The following is a 20,061-nucleotide window of genomic DNA, read 5'->3' on the forward strand; positions in this document are numbered from 1 at the left end:
TTTTACATGCTAATGTAATCATATACAAATTAAAAAATAAATTATAAAGAAAAAAATCCATACATAGTTATTTTTTGGGCTTGAATCACTTGAATATTTATTATCTTTTTTAATAACCTGCAAATAAACATAATAATAATCAATAAAAACTAACATATATAAAATGTATTAATATAATTATAGGTGTTATGAATTTTAGATATTATAAATAAAAAAATCAATCACTAATTATTATATATAAAATGCTAAAAGTAAGTGCTTAGCTATATATATATTTTTAAAATTAAATTGGTAAATATATCACCATAATTTTTTTTGTTTACAAACCAGTGGGAGATCATTATTCAAAAAAAAAAGGGCCAGTTGGAGACCACACAAACAAAAACAAAACAATATTAAACATCTTCCAAAGGCAGCCAAGCAGCTTAAGACTATTGTTCAAAAAAAAAAAAAAAAGCCAGTTGGAGACCACACAAACAGAACAAAATAATATTAAATATCTTCCAGAGGCAGCCAAGCAGCTAAAGACCATTGTTCAAAAAAAAAGGCAACCGAAGAAAACTTTTACTTACAAAGTCACAGGTTTAACACAGGTTCTTCATCTCCTTACAGAGGCAGCCAATATTATTCATCTCCTTCATCTTCAACACAGGTTCTTCATCTCTTCCCTCTTCTCTCTCTATCTCTCACTCCTCTGTATTTCCTTTTCTCTCTGTATCCCTTTTCCCATAAACCATTCTTCCTTATTTTTTTGTCAGAAACTCAGTTTAAGATGGTTGACAATTTGTGGATCTGAATCTCAATTGGAGAGATTCTAAAGACTAAAGGCTGTGGATCTATTCTGAATATGATGGAATCTTACTTCAAAGTGGTTCACGAGCTGAAAAGAACTCAAGACAAAATATGTTCAACCATAAAGGTATGTACAAAATCTGTTGAATATATATATTTTCAGCTTTTTCTTTTGTTTTTTTGAAAAGAATCAGCTCAATACAGTGTGTAACGGTGCGTAACAAGCCGTTACAGCATCGTTACAGCCACTACGACAATGGCTACGGCTGACACACCTATAAATCTCAATCACACCGCAAAAGCAGGGGTAACGCGTGGTGCTTACCACCGCAACCGATACGTAACACTACATTTTGAAACATTGTGCTGGTATCTAGAAACAAGAGGCATGTTTTCATCCAAGTTTTACTTTAAATTCCTCAATAAAAGCAACTTTTCATATTTTAAATTTGGCAAAACTTTATTTTGCCCCCAAAAAGTTAAGGCAACGCATAGCAGTTTAGATAAACTACATGATATTCTTACATGTACCCAATGCTTCAAAATGCGGTGTTACATAACGGTTGCGGCCATTACGTAACGGTTGTGGCGGTAAGCACCATGCGTTACTCCCGCTTTTGCGGTGTGATTGAGATTCATAGGTGTGTCAGCCGTAACGGCTGTCATAGCGGCCGTAACGGTGCCCTAACGGCCCGTTACGCACTGTTACACACTGTATTGAACTGATTCTTTTAAAAGAAAAAACAAAAGAAAAATCTAAAAATATATATATATTCAACAGATTTTGTACATACCTTTATGGTTAAACAAATTTTGTACAGATTTTGTCTTGAGTTCTTTGTAGCCTGTGAACCACTTTGAAGTGAGATTCAATAATATTCAAAATAGATCCACAACCTTTAGTCTTTAGAAACTCCAATTAAGATTTAGATCTTCAGATCCACAAATTTTCAACCATCTTCAACTGAGTTTATGATAAAAAAATAAAGAAGAGTAATTCATGGGAAGAGGGATACAGAGAGGAGGAAATACGAAAGAGTGAGAAATAGAGAAAAAGAAGAGGGAATAGATGACGAACCTGTGTTGAAGATGAAGAAGAGATGAAGAATATTGCTGTGACTATGTAAGTAAAAGTTTTGTTCTACTTCCTCTTTTTTTTTAACAATGGCTGCCTCTGGAAGATATTTAATATTATTTTCTTTTGTTTGTGTGGTCTACAACTGTTTTTTTTGTTTTTTTTTTTTTTTTAACAATGGTCTCCGGCTGCTTGGCTGCCTTTGGAAGATGTTTAATATTGTTTTGTTTTTGTTTGTGTGGTCTCCAACTGGCCCTTTTTTTTTCTTTTTTTTTCCTTTTTTTGATTATTGATCTCCAGCTTGTTTGTAAACAAAAAAATTTATGGTGATATATTTAGCAATTTTAATTTTAAAATATATATAGCTAAGCACTTTTAGCATTTTATATATAATAATTAGTGATTGATTTTTTTTATTTATAATATCTAAAAATCATAACAGCTATAATTATATTAATACATTTAATATATGTCAGTTTTTATTGATTATTGTTATTTTGTTTTTTTATTTGCAGGTTATTCAAAAAGATAACAAATATTTAAGTGATTCAAGCCGAAAAAACAACTATGTATGAATTTTTTCTTTATAATTTATTTTTTAATTTTTATATGATTACATTAGCATGTAAAATCCAAATGTATAAATTGTGGTTGCATATTTTTTATAATCATTTCATTTAATATTTAATTATAAATATTTTTTATAGGGAAAATTAGTCTTAAGGTCCCTCCCCCATTTTTAGTAATGGAAGATCTACAATATTATTTTATGTCTAAGGTCCCTCAACCCCACACTCATATATCACAGAGAAATTTGACTCTCACATCAAACCTCATTTCTCTCTCTCTCTCTCTCTCTCTCTCTCTAAATCCAAACCTCACTTCACTCTCTTCAATGGCCGCTGCCACCACCACCACCGCAAATACTATCGTCGTCGGAGTCGATTTCATCGCCGTCTGAGTTCAATCTACGAAGTTGAATCCAGATCGCAATCAAATTGCGAACTCAAATCTAGGGCAAAAGGCGAGTTACAAAGGTCGATTGACAAGAGAATCCACAAACAGAACTCGATTCGATGACGACCCAACTACTGTGAGATCGACCTAGGTCAATGTTCTCGGGCTGTGCAAACAACTACGAGCAACTTTGAACAACTGCGAACAGGGCTTGCAACCTCCCGAGCCTGGTTTTCATTTTGATTCAAGAGAACAAAATCCGAATCAAGAGGAAGCTTCGCGACTCAAGGAGAGTCAAAGAACCTTCGGCTTCGATGGGGCAATGCTATGGTAAGACCATTCCTACTGTTTTGTTATCCGTTGAACATTCTACATTTATTATGTTACTGTTCTTTGTTTAATTTTCTCTGGTTTGATCAAAAACACAAATTTTTTCTACACAATTTTCTCTGGATAGTCACACAAAGCCACACAAATTTTCTCTACCACAATTTTCTCTGGATAGAGCTAGACAAAGCCACACGAATTTTCTCTACACAATTTTCTCTAGATAGAGCCACACAAATCCACACAAATTTTCTCTACACAATTTTCTCTAGATAGAGCCACATAAAGCCACACAAATTTTCTCTAACACAATTTTCTCTGGATAGAGCTAGACAAAGCCACACAAATTTTCTCTACACAAATTTTCTCTGGATAGAGCCACACAAAGCCACACAAATTTTCTCTAACACAATTTTCTCTGGATAGAGCTAGACAAAGCCACACAAATTTTCTCTAGATAGAGCCACATATAGCCAAACAAATTTTCTCTAACACAATTTTCTCTGGATATAAAGCCACACAAAGCCACACAAATTTTCTAACACAATTTTCTCTAGATAGAGCCACACAAAGCCACACAAATTTTCTCTACACAATTTTCTCTGGATTTCTTTGGTACTCCGAGAAAATTGTTCAAAATGATGGTTGTTCAATTTTCTCAAGTTTGTTGTTGTCTAAATGGCTTACAGTCTGGTTTGATTGAAAACACAAAGAAAATTACGAGCAAACTAGAGAAAATTGGTCAAAAACATAGAGAAATTCTTTGGGAAGTCGAGAGAAATTCCCAGAGAGTATCTCTACAGAGAATCTACGGGGAGGTCCAGAAAAATTCTCCAAGAAGTGCAGAGAAATAGAGAATTTCTCTGGATAGAAATCTCTGGGAGGTCCAGAGAAATTTTCTCTGGAGAAAAAATCTCTGGGAAGTCCAGAGAAATTCCCTTTTTTATTTTGTTATTGTAATGAGTTGTGACAACAATTTTTATGGAAAAATTTCTTTTTTAAAAAAATATCTTTTTTTAAAAAAAAATCAATAGTTAAAAAAAAAATTCTTTATAATTTATTTTTTAAATTTTATATGATTACATTAGCATGTAAAATCCAAATATATAAATAGTGGTTGCATTTTTTTTACAATCATTTCATTTAATAATTTTAAATATTGTTTATTTAGTTAGTTAAAGTTTTGCTCAAAAATAATTTTGTAAACATTTAAAATAAATTAAAAAATGTATCAATGATGCAGAACTCAAATTCGAAAATGCCACGACAAAAAGGCGCCAATGATGAACCCCCAAGTGATGATATTGGTTGGAAATTTGGAACTCCAGTTCAAGGCACTATGCATCATATTATTTGCAAATTTTGTGAACATCTCATTAAAGGTGGGATTACACGTTTAAAACAACAGTTAGCACATCAAACGGGGCAAGGGCATTCTTGTCCTAATGTTAGTAGAGACGTGATGCAAGAAATGATGAAACATTTACAAGATAAGAAAATGAGTAAAGTAGACAAACAAAAGGGAAAAGCTGAATTGGAAGCACATATTAGGGGAGATGATCTCTATGATTAGGATGAAGAAGAAGATTTTGTAGATCTTCGAGATTATGACTCTGACTCTAATCCAGATATGACCAGGGCTAGACAAGCAAGTATTCGTTCACAACAACAATGGGAGGAAAAGCAAAAATTTAGACAAGGTGCCGCAGGTCATAGATCACAATACGATACAGGTGGTAGTTCTGGTGCAGGGGTGGTGGTGAAAGAATCCCAAAAGGGTCAGGTATTGCTAATGTTTTTCGTCGATCACAATCCGTTCGTGAAACTGATGGGAGTGGATGTAATTGGATTAAGCCCAATGCTCCTAAAGCAAGGTTGAGAGCAATGGATATAGACCTCCAAAAGAGCAAGAGTACAAAGTAGCAAAAAATCTCTACAATGAATTTACAGAAGTTAAGGGAGAGATTGGGACGGGCAGTGTCCAAGTTTATACTCTATAATCGTATTCCATTCAATGCAGTTGATTTAGAGTATACACAACCCATGCTTGATGTTGCTACTAAAGTAGGGCCAGGAGTAAACGGTCCTAATGGTTATGAAGTTTCTGAAGTATATATTTGGGCATGGAGCATGATGAAATGACAGAATAGATAGGATCATTCAAGGCAATTTGGGCAAAGAGAGGTGTATCCATCTTGTGTGATGGTTGGAGCAATCTAACTCGACAACACATCCATCAACTTCTTAGTGTACTGTAATAGAGGAACTATATTTTACAAATCAATTGATGCCTCTAATATTATTAGTAGGACTACTAAATATTATTTTGGGTTGTTAGATAAAGTTGTTGATGAAATTGAAGAGCAATACGTTGTTCAAGTGGTGACTGATAATGAACCTGCACTGAAAGTTGCCGGCAAAATGTTTATGAGAAAAATGAAACATTTATATTGAACAGTTTGTTCGGCACATTGTATCGATCTCATGCTAAAAGACATAACCAATAAGAAAAGTGTAGCAAAGGTGATTGAAGATGATAAAACCACCACCAATTTCATTTATAATAGTGGATGGGTGGTGGATTTATGAGAAAATTCACTGGAGATAGAGAATTGATTCGACCTGCCATCACTCGATTTGCTACAAATTTTATTGCCAATGAGAGTATTGTTAGATATAAACAACAATTGAGAGCTATGTTTAATAGTGATGAGTGAAAGAATTCTAGATGGGGGAAGGTAAAGACTGGGTAGCCTTACAAGGTCAAAAAAATTATTTTGGGAACGGCGTTTTGGCAGAAAGCAACAAAGCTTTGTAAAGTTCATGAACCACTAGTCAGAGTAATGAGGTTGGTTGATGGGGATGAAAAGCCAACAATGGGTTTCATATATGAAGCTATAGATAAAGCAAAGTTGGCAATTAAAAGAGATTGTCGCTACTACACCGAGTATTGGAAAATTATTGATCCTCGATGGTCTTTTCGATTGCATCAAGATTTGCATGCAGCTGGTAAGTGTTACAATGTCAATTACAACATGTATATTTACTTCCAATTATTAATTGTCTTTTTATTTTTGAAGGATATTTTTTAAATCCTCAATTCTAATATGGTGTTATCTCATCCAATGAAATAATAAGAGAAGTGATGGATGGACTTAAAAAAGTAATTACCAGATTGGAGCCTAATATAGATGCTCAAGTGAAAGTAACAAATCAAGTGCGTACCAAATATTTACATTGTAATAGTAATAATCTACTTTTGCAAATGTTACTTGTAATGATTGTCCAAATTGTAGTTGTTGCTGTTTCAAGATATACAGGAAACTTTTGGCACTCCTTTAGCACAAAAAAGCATGAAAACAATCAAATCCATGTTTTATTTTCAAAATTACGAATTTACAAAACATGAATACTTAAATAATTTTCTATCTTATTTTGACTTATATCTAATGTAACATAATTTTGTGCAGCTGAGTGGTGGATTGTTCATGGTAGTTGTGCTCCTGAACTTCAAAAAATAACTGTGAAAGTGTCAAGTCAAACCACCACATCATCTCACTGAACTACTTTTAGTCTCATCTCACTGAACTACTTTTAGTCTCATCCATACGAAGACAAGGTATAGATTGAAATATAAAAAAATCCAAAGATTAGTCTTCATCACCTACAATATGAGATTAAAATTGAAACACGTTAAAAGAAGAAGCCAAGTGGAGATTGATAGGAGCTTTAATCCTATTAACTTGGATTACATATTTGAAGAAGATCTAATAAGTCCACGGATAGAAGGAAGGGAAAATCCTTTACTAGTATGGATAATTCTGAATGGCTAGATTTGGTCTTAGATGATGATGGTGGTGGTGTTGGTGGTGGCAACAGCAATGGTGATGGCAGCGATGGAAACGATGGCGGTGGCACCCATAGATATCAAGCTCGACGTACTTCTCAAAGCTCAACTCCTACTCCAACTCAAAATGACAATAGTGGTGGTTTAACACCATCCGATGAACAAGGTGATGGTGGTGAAGGTGGAGGCACTTCTCACGGTGACGGTTGCAGCGACAATGGTGGTGATGGTACTAGTTTTGGTGTAGGAAGTGAAGATTTTATTAGAGGACTTGAATTATACGATATTGGAGAACATTATCATGTTGAAGAACCTGTTGCCCTTTTACCCCAACTACCTACGAGGTTTTGTGATAGTGATACACGTAGGGATGAAAGAAGAATAAGAAGCAGAGAACAATAGTTTGATTCACTTGATGGTAGTCAGAGTTATCCATATCACCCTTACCCATCCTATAGTAGTGATAGCCAGAACTATCCTTACCCACCTCAACAAAATTACCCTTGGCCCCCCTCAACAACATGGTCGTCTAGGATATACTTTGCCAAATTATCTACAAGCCCAAGAAGAGTATGTTGATCCTTTCCAGCCAAGGTATCCATTTTCTCTCCTAGTGCACCAAACAGAAAGGGATGATATGATGACAACATTCACTTACATATTTCCTACTAGATGGGGTGAAGGTAGTAGCAGCAATCAAGCTCAATAATTTGAATCCCAAGATGCACCACGTCACTCATTTTGGTAGGGTGAAGGTAGTAACAACAATCAAGCTCAACAATCTGAATCCCAAGACGCACCACGTCACTCATTTTGGTGGTGACATTATGCAATTTTAGTAGTAACATTATCAAATTCAACAATCTGAATCCCGTACATGTCCCCGGCGTGTCCCCTTGTCCCTGGCATGTCCACGTGTCAGATATCACCACGGCACCGATTTTGGAGTGTCCATGCTTCATAGACATTATGTAAAATGTAATCTCTGTTATTTGTGAATTGTGCTATGATGTTATGTACTTTGTCAGGTTCTTCCATTAAGGATGTATACTTTTTTAAAACTATTTAAATTAAAATCTACATATGTTTCCACAAGTATAATCATTAAAATAATTTTATACATCTAAGTCCAATAAAAGAAATTTTTGCCACAAGTGTAATATGAATTTATGACATGTAAAGTCATTAATTATTGAAATAAAATGTAAAAAAAAAAAAAAAAAAAAAAAAAACTCATTCTATAGTGATTTAAAAATATGAAATATATTGGATCATATTTAAAAATTATCAAAAATTTATCAAAGTTTAATTTAAAACCCAATAAATATGATCCTGGAAAAAAAATATACGTATCGGTAAGTTTTTTTTTAAATTGTGCAAAAATTAAAAACAAATTCACAGTTCCGGTTACCGTAACAGTTACGCTACAGCCTTTGCACCCTGCAACTGCACCACCGCCACCGTTACGGAGACCGCAACCGCTTTTCAGAACCTTGCATGTACCCAAAAAAATTAATATGCATTGAAATAAGATTGTCTATGATATCAAGCAACAGTGGTACACAAAAATAAAAAAGAAAAAACCAACATTATTTGCATTCCAATTTTTCTTTGTTCACTGAAGAAAACAAAAAACCCATATTTTCCAGATATGCGGGTGTTAAATAGAAAACATATTTTGCTAACAAAAGTTACTATTTATTATATTTTTAGTCACATTTCTATCATATCTACTAAACAAATGTTAGTTCAACTATTCCAATAACACATTTTAGACCTTAGTACACAAAATCTAAAAATGTCTTATTGGAACAGTTGAAAGAAGGTATTCTTTTTCTTATAAAACCTAAGGCAAAAGTAACGTATGTGCAAAAAATGGGAAAATAATGACCATGTTAGAATATATAGTGATATATGTTATTTTTTGTGTTGAGTGAGGATACTATGGTCATATTGTATTCTCTACATTTGTTGATGTTTTAGGTTTATGAAAGGAACCAAAAAACATACGTTTAATAATATATATAGTCTTCTCCGTACTTTTACACTTCAACTTGGTATCAGAGCTTCAATTCAACCTTATCAAAGTGTTCTTTAGTTACTCGCAATTCCTTTGAGGTGACAACGACGTGCTGACGTCATCTTCCGTACGATTGCGTCAGCATGACGTCACAGACTGCACGGACAAGGTGACCCCTTCTTGGTCGTCTTCCTCTTCTGATCTTAACGATGATTTTGTGGATTTTTTTTAGACCATCTTATGTGAGTTTTCTATTTTTGAAAGATTTTCGATTTAATGGTGCCGTTTTTCTGATTTGCGATAAAGCTCCTTACCCAGAGTTTTTGCTTGTTGAAACCTCTTTCTTAAGAGTCGAAATAGCCCTAGGAGGCCATCTTTGCGATTGTTTTTGCTTCGTGTTGCTGCTGGGTCAATTTTTGGCGATTTCTGGTGGATTTGCCTTGTTCGGCACCCCTATTTTGGCCTTGGCTGATCATTTTGGCTCTTCCTTTGGGTTGTTTGGCTACTTGTTGGTTACTGTTGGTTGGTAATTTCCTTACTCCACTCTGTTCTTGTTGGTTGATTGTCTGCGTTTTGTTTTTTTCCCTTCACATCTGCTGGTTGTTCTCCATATCATGGCTGAGCCAAAACATGATGTGAAATCTTTCATAACTAAGGATGATGAGTTCCCCAAGTCTATTACCACTAAGAAATTGAATGGTCTGAATTATCTAGCTTGGGCTCATACCTTTGAAATTTTCTTGCGTGGCAAGAAAAAGTCGCATTTTCTTACTGACCTTCCACCTGCTGAGGATGATAAAGGTTATGATGATTGATTGAGGAAGGATTCCTGTGTTATGGGATGGCTTTGGCATAGTTTGTAGCCTAATGTTGCTACTACCATTGAATTTTGTGACACCTCTAAGACCATTTGGGACTCCCTTGCTGAGTCATTTTCTAATCAGAGTAATGTCTCTAGAGTTTATGAGTTGTATGAACAGATTTTTACTACCCGCCAATTTGGCCGTCCTGTTCCTGACTATTATAGTGGCCTGAAGACTTGTGGGATCAATTATTGCAGCACCAACCTTTTACTACTGATTTGGCTCAACAAAAGAAGTATTGGGAGGAGTTTATGATGACATCCTTACTTATGGGCGTAGATTCTGATCTACAAGGTTTCAAAGATCAAATTCTCGCCAGTAAGATTTTACCTTCTACTACTAATGTCTATTCTCGATTGTTGCGTTCTTCTTTGGGACAGGCTTCTTCCACGTCTAGTTCTTCTCAGCCCTTGTCCTCTTCTGCCTTGATCTCTAACAGTAGTGATCGAGGGCCTCATCGAGGTAATTTTCTTGGCAGCACTAATTCTCGTGGATCCCATACTGGTTCACGTAATTCTCATGGTGGTCGTTATTCTCATAGTTCTCATGGTGGTGGTAGCCATGGTATTGGTGTTGTATCTCGTGGTGATCGGAAATGTACTCATTGTGGTGCCTTGGATCATTCTGAACCTTGGTGTTGGCAGAAGTATGGTAAACCTGATCATGTGAATCAGGTTATAGATACTCCATCCTCTCAGTCGACTTTAGTTCCCTCTGGCCCCGTTTGTTTGGGGTTATAGGGAGGGGATTGGGATTACTAATCCCTTGGTATTACTAATGGGGTATTTGTTTCGAGAGATGGGGAGGGAACTATTAATCCCTTGGTATTAATAGTCCCTTTGGAAGGGGAATTGGTAAGAAAGAGATAGAGATGGTATTAGAAAAATAGTGAGGGGATTAGAAATTTTTTTATTTTTTATTTTTTTTATATATTGGGAATTTTTTTTAAAATATTAATGTTTGATTTTTTATATTTTTTTATTTGTTTTATTATTTTATATAAAAATAATTTAACAATTCCTCACTATTAATCCCCTCACTATCAATCCTCTCACTATCAATCCCCTCACTAACAATCCCTCACTATCAATCCCCTCCATTCTATCTCTGAAAACAAACGGGGCCTCTGGAGCAAGTGCTTCCCCAGCCGATTTTCATGATGCACTCACCACCCAGATTAGCGAGCTTACTGAGATAGTCAATTCTCTTCGTACTACATTAGCTAGCTCGGGTAATATTGCATGCATGGCTCAATCCCCTCAACCTTGGCTTTTAGACTCCGACGCTAGTTCTAATATTTCTAGTAATTCCTCTCTTTTTCATACTCTTCGTCCTATTACCTGCAATATTATACTCGCTAATGGATCCTCCCGACCTGTTAGTGGCCAGGGCACTCTTCAGCCCACTCTATCTCTCTCCTTACCCTCTAGTCTCTATGTCCCGTCCTTTCCTTTTAATTTGCTTTTTGTTAGTCAGTTAACTAAAGTTCTACAATGTTCTGTAACCTTTTCTCTCTCTTCTTGTGTTTTACAGGACCTCCAGACCAAGAAGATGATTGGTTCGGGCATGAGAAGGATGACTTAGATTTTTTGGACACGGTTGGTTCTCCTCCTTTTAGTTCAGCTGTTTTGAGTGCTACCGTGTCTCCCTTGCAATGGCATTTCCATCAAGGTCATCCATCCTTGGCCAAACTTAAGTTAGCTATTCCGGGTTTAAGCCATTTGTCTTAACTTGAATGTGAAGCGTGTCAGCTCAACAAGCATCACCGTGATTCTTTTTCTAGTCGTAGTATTAGTCGTGTGTCAACGTCTTTTGATTTAGGCCATACAGACATATGGGGTCCTCCTTCTCGCACTTCCACTGTGAATGGTTTTTATTTAGTTATTTTTGTGGATGATTATTCTTGGATTACTTGGTTGTTTTTATTACGGCAACGTTCTAACTTGCCCCAAATAATTTCTAAGTTTTATAATGAAATTTTTACTCAGTTTGGGAAACGCATTCAGATATTTCGGTCTGATAATGCCTTAGAATATGTGCAATCTATTGTGAATGATTTTTGTGATGCTCGTGGTATTATCCATCAAACTAGTTGTGCTCATGCATCCCAACAAAATGGTGTTACTGAGCAGAAACACCGACATTTGCTAAATGTTGCCCAGACCTTGATGTTTAACATGCATGTTCCTAAACCATTTTGGGGTGATGTTGTGTTGACTGCATGTTTCCTTATTAACCGCATGCCCTCTGTTGTTTTATATAATCTGCAATCTTCATTCTCTCACCCCAATTGTTCTCCGTTTCCTCTTCCTCCTTGTGTTTTTGGTGATGTGGCCTTTGTCCATGTCCTTGATCCGGGGCTGGATAAATTATCTCCTCGTGCTCGCAAATGTATTTTTGTCAGCTATTTCCGTACACAAAAAGATTATCGGTGTTATCATCCTAAGTCTCATCGGTTCTTTATTAGTGCCGATGTTACCTTTTTTTAGTCCACCTCTTTTTTCTCCTCATTTGGTCAGCAGTTGTCAAAGGATCTTATCTCTTGTCGTGAGGGAGAGACATCCATTCCAACTCCTACTCTTTCGGTGCCCTTTGTTCCCCCATCATCTTCCGTCGGTTTGGAATCTTCTCCGTTATCTCCTCTACAGGTTTATCAATGGTCCCAAGCCCGTCGCGTGGTTTCTTATGGCCCGGCTACTTCATCTTCCGTCCAAGGTTCCTGCCCCTCCTCTACCTGTGCCACCTGATGATGATTTACCCATTGCATTGCGTTGAGGTAAACATACTTGTACTCAGTATCCTATTTCTAATTTTGTTTCCCATGCTCGTCTTGCCCCTAGTTTTCACTCCTCTGCATATAGCTTGTCTTGTCTTTCTATTCCATCTTATTAGCAGGCTATGTCGATGTTGGGTTGGAAACATGCTATGAATGAGGAGATGAGTGCTCTTCATCAGAATCAGACTTGGAAACTTACACCTCTTTTTTTCTAGGAAACCTATTGATAGCTGTCAGTGGATTTATACTGTTAAATATCTTCCTGATGGTACTGTTAAGCGGCTTAAAGCCCATCTCGTGGCCAAAGGTTATACTCAAACCTATGGCGTTGATTATCTGGAGACCTTCTCCCTATGTGGCTCGCCTTAATTCTATTCAGATTCTCCTCTCTGTTGCTGTTAGTCAGTCTTGGCATTTATATCTACTTGATATAAAGAATGCCTTTCGTCATGGTGATCTCAACAAGGTCTATATGTATCAGCCCCCTAGCTATGTTGTTCCTGGTCATGCGCATATGATTTATCGGTTATGGAAGGCTTTGTATGGTCTCAAACAATCTCCTCATGCTTGATTTGATCGCTTTAGTACCATTGTGCTTGCATATGGGTTCCGTCGATCCACTTCTGATCATTCTGTTTTTGTTCGCCACTCATCTACTGGGGTTATTGTTCTCATTGTTTATGTGGACGACATCATCATCTCTGGCAGTGACTCCGCCGATATTGCTGATCTGAAGCTTTATTTGGGTAAGCAATTTCACACAAAGGACTTGGGTAATCTGCGGTATTTTCTTGGGATTGAGATTGCTTGCTCCTCTCAGGGTTTGTTTCTTTCTCAACGTAAGTATGTTTTTGATCTTCTTGCTGAAACTAGTCTTCTGGGCACTTGTCCCACTGATACTCCTATGGACTCCTCGGTTAAACCTGATAGTGATACTGAAGAGTTGTTTCCTGATATTGGTCGGTATCATCGCTTAATTGGGAAGTTGATTTATCTTACCGTCACTCGTCCGAATATCACTTATGTTGTGAGTGTTGTTAGCCAATTTATGTATGCTCCTTGTGAACCCCATTTTGATGTTGTGTGTCGAATCTTGCGTTATCTCAAACGTGCTCCAAGTCACGGTTTACTTTATCGTCCTTCTTCCTTGACTGTCACTGGCTTTAGTGATGCTGATTGGGCCAACAGTCGAACTGGCTATCGTTCTACATCTAGATATTGCACCTTTGTTGGAGGTAACCTTGTTACTTGGCGTAGCAAGAAACAGCCAGTTGTTGCTCATTCGAGTGTTGAGGCTGAGTATTGTGCTATGGCACATACCGCCTCTGAGATGTTATGGGTTTATTATCTTCTACAGGATTTTGGTATTCATGTTCCTACTCCTATGAGCATGAGCTGTGATAATCAAGTTGTTATTTTTATTGCCAATAACCCCGTGTTTCATGAGCGCACGAAGCATATTGAAGTTGACTGTCATTTTATACGCGATTTGTTGTTGCGTCAACAACTTGAGACACCATATGTTCGCTCTGATGATCAATTGGGTGATATCTTCACCAAACCACTTGCTCGTTCTTTGTTTCAGCGTCTCTCTGCCAAGCTGGGCATGTTCGATCTCTATGCTCCAGCTTGAGGGAGAGTGTTAAAATATATAGTGATATATGTTATTTTTTGTGTTGAGTGGGGTTACTATAGTCATATTGTATTCTCTATATTTGCTGATATTTTTAGGTTTATGAAAGGAACCAAGAAGCATACGTTTAATAATATATACAGTCTTCTCCTTCTTCCTTCTCTCTCATTTTCTCTCTAGCCCTAATTAAAGTTTTCCATGCTTTTACACTTCAACTATACCTCCACTCTTGCATCTCAAAAACAAACTGCGTGCTTGGTCTATTTGATTATCTCTGGCATGCAACCTAATCATCATGTTGTAAATATCCCTTCAAGCACAATAATTCTTCTGACTCTTCATCCAGCGGAAAAAAATGAATGCTATGTTCAATAGAACCCATTTGAGTTATTTCCTACACCAAGTAAAATACAATGAGGGTTTTGTACCTTTGTTGCACTGTTTTCTATTAATTCACTTTTGCTAATTAAATTCTTTACTAGGGACATATGCAAGATAAAATCACATCAGAAGCAATTTGAAAAAATAATAACAATAATAATAATACGGGTAAATTATGGTAAACCCCCTTAGTCTATGACCCATAAACCCATACACATTTCAATGGGTCTTCTTCATTGTTCATTTTAATCAAGCAACAAAGGAAGGGGAAAAAACACTCTTTTTGTATATGAGTTTGAGAGGAAGAAGTAGAGAGAGAGGAAGAAACCATGGGAATACAGCCATGATCCTTCACTCTTCCAGCTTGCTACTTCCTTTATTTTATTTTATTTTTATTTTTATGGCTACTCAATCGTGGCTGCTTCATTGAAGCCGAAATTTAGAGATTCTTCGGCTGATGAAGGTTGAATGTTGATCGCAGTAAACAGTGAGCAGCTGAAGCATATTTGGAGTCTAGGGAAAAGTTTTAGAGGTTAGACCTTGTATGTCAAGTTGCTTCTTTTTCTTTTCTTTTCTTTTTTTATTTTTTTTATATAACAGAAATCTTGTATGTCAAGTACTGGTATACCACGAGATTCATGTTTTTGGCCAGTATTTTTCCGGTATGACCAAAACACACTGGACTAGGGCAAGATTATAGGCGAAACAGAACTTGGTTAATTGCATCTTGTTTTTCTCCCAATACGGTAAGTACTGGCCTATACAAGACGAGATTGACAACTCTGGTACCAAGTAGAAATATAAAAATAGTAATGAAATACTCCCTTCGTCCCAAAATATTAGTCCCTTATTCCATTTTTCATTGTCCCAAAATATTAGTCCCTCTTTATAAATCAAGTACAAAATAATGTAAATTTCCTATTTTGCCCTTCTTTTAAATTAATAAACAATTTAAAAAGTACAATTATGACATTGATATTCCCAAAAAATGTACTATCAAAAGGGTAATTTTGAAAAATTAACTTTTTTCAAATCCAATAAGTGTACTACCAAAAAAAGTTGGATTCCCCAAAAGGGACCAATATTTTGGGACGGAGGGAGTATATAGAATAAAAGAAAATAGAGAAATAGAGAATAAACAAGGTTTATATGGTTGGATTGTATTGCCTACATCCGCGTGAGGAAGTCAATAGCACTATGTTTACTCACCTTAAACAAATTTAAGGATTCAACCATATTTATAAAATTATAGCAACAGAGAGAAGATTGTTTTGAAATTTCTTATCTCTTAAGAATATCATCATATACCAATCTCCAAATATACGATTAACGTTGTGAATCTTATCTCTAACAAAAACCAAAAGCCAAAATTACTTACAATCAATCAAGATAAGTTATACATTTATGTAGACAAGATTATTTTTATTTTTATTTTTTTTAAGAAACTTGAAATCCTAAGGCATATAAGAAAATTACCAAAAAACAAAAGGGGTTTAACTAAGACTGTCATACTTGTACAAGTTGAGATCTAACCATGCTCCACTTAATGATTTTGCTATCTATAAACACCAACAAAACTAAGAGTGAAGCTAAGAATCATACAACTACTGTTCAATACACCGTATGCCCTTTCAATACTAATAATTCATATGACCTCTTTTTACTTGGAAATTAAATATTTCAAACTTTATAACTTAGCAAACAATTGTATAGAAGTCATAAAAGCAGCATTTCATCGTGTTTTTTAATTGATAATGTTATGATCATTTTAGCTAAGTTGGCAATTTCAGTTGAACAAATTCTCCGAAGTTTGTACTTATGAGGCTTTGGGTTGGAAGGATTTTTAGTTGAGCTAGCAAGATTGAGTTCACCACATGAAAGATCTTCTTTGAGAAGTGATGCAATACTTGGTTTCGTTGATAGCAGGTGTAAGATCCATCTGAACCCTTGTACATCACTACTTCAAATCGTACTTGCACTTTCACCAACCCATCTTGGGTTCATTGGGACTTTATTTTTTTTGTACTTCCATTTTTTTTCATTATCCTTGCTTCACTTGAGCCTTCTTGCTCAGCACTTTACAAGTGGTTGGGCTCTGGCTCTTGGAAGCCCATTCGGTTAGCACTTGACAAGGGGCTCACTTAGCGTTCGACATGCGCTCAAGCACTAGCAGTGAGTTTTGAGGTCTAAATTTATAACCATTTTGCCCTTCAACATTTAAAACTCATCATTTTCGGCTCTTTAAGCATCACAATTATTGAAGCTTTAGATTTATTTTCTCTATCTATAGTTGCTTCACGAGTTGTTCATCAAGACTATTGATGAATCTCACTTCTATTTCAATCTAGAGCTTTAATTCAAATGATTTGAAACCATTCAATTCACCTAGATTGAATTAGTACACATCTAAACCTTCACCATGTACTTCATATGCCTATAATACCATGGTCATTTGAGCAACAGCGATGTTGAAGACGAAAATCGGATCAAGGAGCTTCATGATGAGACTCGGATCTACAGTACTTGATGTGTCAAGGCAGCTTTGGAGCATAGATCAAGCTCGTTCAAGCTTGTGGTGGACTCAATTATGGATAAACTTGATTAAGAAGCAGTCGTTCCTTCAACTTTGTCTTTGTACCCATTAGATTCAATAGTGGATCGACTTTGGGTGTCGGGATCGTTGTTTTCTCCCTATGGATGGGGGTTTCTATAAAGCTTCCATGTCAAATCTAGAGTCTTGTGATTAATTGATTTCTATTTTGATGAAACTGGCAAATTATTTTTATTACAACTACTTAATTGATGGATTGATTGGATAATTGATTGTGTTTTCGAACGTCTAGGGACCAAGTAATCAATTGTTAACATTAAAATTTGTATTAATTTGATAAAACTTGGAATATTCACTCACCTGTAGGCACCATTTTATGGTGCTTTAGTGCTTCAAATAAACATAATAAAAAATCACATAGATCTACCCCACAAAGAGCTTTTTAAAAGCCAAGTTTCTCCTTTCTTTCCAGTTAACAATTTTTCACAAAAACTTTTGGCACCTAGTAGGAAGAGTCAACAATGTAACAACATTATATCTTCCCATGACCAAAAGTGGTGCTAATCACCAAATTTTAGAGACAAACAAGATTACTGTCTTCACAGAGACCATTTCACTACTATAAGAGCGATCAAAACATAAAACAGCTCTTATCACCAACCTAATTTCCATCCTACAATTTCCAATTATCATAATATTCGTCTGTATATGTGTTTATCATATCTAACCATCTATCTCTCTCTCTCTCTATATATATATATACAAAGAGGAAAAAAATGCTCCTTTAAATTGCCCGCTTAAGAACAAGAGGGTCCTTTCCAATTGGCATCAATGCAAATGATGTCCAGGATCGACTTAGAAGATGGTGCCTGACACTCCTATTTTGGAGTCGCCTCTTGGGCTTGGAACCCAAATAGGCAACCCGTGAGATAGGCTGTTAGGTTCAAGGTTTCAAATAACTAACAGTATCAAAATATATATCATATCAATGATACAGTCATATATCAGTCAATATCAGACAGCATTGGAAGTCCGAAACCCCAATCCGTAAAACCTGAGCCATAGCAGGCAATACTTTCAAATAGGGGCTGGGTCACAAATCTTACATTTCTAATTGCCATTATATGAATCCCTAGATATAAAATATGTATATATGCATACAAATACCAATATATGTAATTATTTTAAGTAATTCCCAAATGTCTGCATTTGTATATTTACAGTGTTAAAAATAAATTAATTAATTAAATTAAATAAAAATAAAAATAAAAATAAAAATTATTCAAGTTAAACAGAAAGAGAGAAAGGAGTGATACTTTTTGATTACCCTGATAAGAAGAGGAAAGTTGTTTCTGGCAAACCTTCCAAGCCAACGATTGAGCAATCCTTGAATGTCGTGCCAATGATTGAGCTCCAAAACCTTGTGAACCACTTGCGTGATGGTCCAATCCTTGTGGAACCGATCGCCTTGGACTCGAAGCCTGTAGTGCATGGGTTCATCTGATTTACTTTACGGAGACCACTCAATTCAACACTGTCTTTGTGAATACCTTTGCCGAGTCTACGAAGCTCAGATTCTTCTCCATCCAAGCTTCATCGTTGTTGTTCTTGGAGATTACTAGTACTAGGCGCCTTGTTCGGCGATTGTGAGTGGTAGTAGTCGAGTAAAAGGGGTTGTTCCAGTGAGTCATTTGAATGCGGGGCCGGCCTGAGATTTAGGACTTAAAAGGCGAATTTCGAAAATAGAGGCGTTGCATTGAATTTAAAAAAAAAAAAAAAAAAAGGTAAATTGCATTGACACCCCTGAGGTTTATGTTTATTACAGTTTCTCCCTTCACTTTTTAGAAATTATATTTTTTTTTTGAGATTTAAAGTTTCATTATAGATTGTCCCCTGAGATTTAAAGTTTCATAGCAGTTCCTCCCCTCACTGTAATGATCATTATATATAAAATTAAATTAACAGGGTTAGTGTAATTTCCCAAATGTGAAGGGGTGAACTATAATAAGTATAAATCTCACGGTGTCAGTGTAATTTATCCAAAAAAATGATAAACGATACGTTATAACTTTTTTTTTATTTGTTTGTAACCACAAAAAAAATTCACTTGCACATATAATTATTAAAATTATAAATAAAATAATTTAATGAAACAATATTATAGCAAAAAAATTAGAAAAAAAATATTCAATTAAAACTGATAAAGATTTGGGTAAAAAAATTAAGGTAAAATTATTTATTCTACTAAAATCTAATAGATAAAGAAGATTAAAAAAAAATTAGGGCCTATATATTATATGTATTATTCTTCTTGAGCTCAAACATTTTTTTTTAATATATATTTTCATTTTAATAAATATGCTCCAAACTATACTTATAAATAAATATAAACTAAACCATATATGGATCTAATAAAATATTTTGAGGCCGTTTAAATTAATCCTAAACCCCAAAAAAAAACAAATATTAGCCCGAAAACATTTTATTAAATTTAGAAGTCCTATTTTTTGGTCAAAATTTGATATCTAAAAAGGCACGAGTCTTACTCACCTTAGACTAGGACCGGCTCTGTTTCAATGGTGGTTGGTGTTCAAGACATGTGGATGTTGCTGCAACGTCGCCATGGAAAGAGAGACAACCCTGCTGTCCTCATTGGAATTTTGTTACACTGATGTTACCAATCGTTGCCGGATAAAGTAAAAAATGAAAAAAATATTTCACATGTATGAAACACTACAAGTTCATATGATTACACGCTCATACAAAATATTTAAAAATATTGAGTCCCTGCCATTAATCTTAAAAAAAAATATTAACATCTCTTTTGACAAACATAGTG

At 35.5% G+C, this 20,061-nt stretch overlaps 1 protein-coding gene across 3 annotated transcripts in view; it reads right to left on the reverse strand.

Annotated features, from left to right (window-relative positions):
* The window catches only part of LOC114293947 (uncharacterized), a 36,345-nt gene extending 17,415 nt beyond the window's left edge, over positions 1-18,930 (reverse strand). Inside the window, exon 1 of one of the 3 annotated variants that reach the window (XR_014364420.1) lies at positions 18,550-18,924. Coding sequence is in view for 2 of the 3 variants with exons in the window: in XM_082920550.1 (XP_082776676.1) it covers positions 18,539-18,714 (176 nt within the window). In the remaining variant the exon portion in view is untranslated. Of the gene's footprint in view, positions 1-18,538 lie in introns of all 3 variants that reach the window. The other 2 variants (XM_082920550.1, XM_082920551.1) reach the window with 2 other exon arrangements.
* Between the last annotated feature and the right edge of the window lie 1,131 nt (positions 18,931-20,061).

Source organism: Camellia sinensis, chromosome 3, assembly GCF_055761805.1.
Source record: "Camellia sinensis isolate YWXY chromosome 3, ASM5576180v1, whole genome shotgun sequence".
NCBI lineage: Eukaryota > Viridiplantae > Streptophyta > Magnoliopsida > Ericales > Theaceae > Camellia > Camellia sinensis.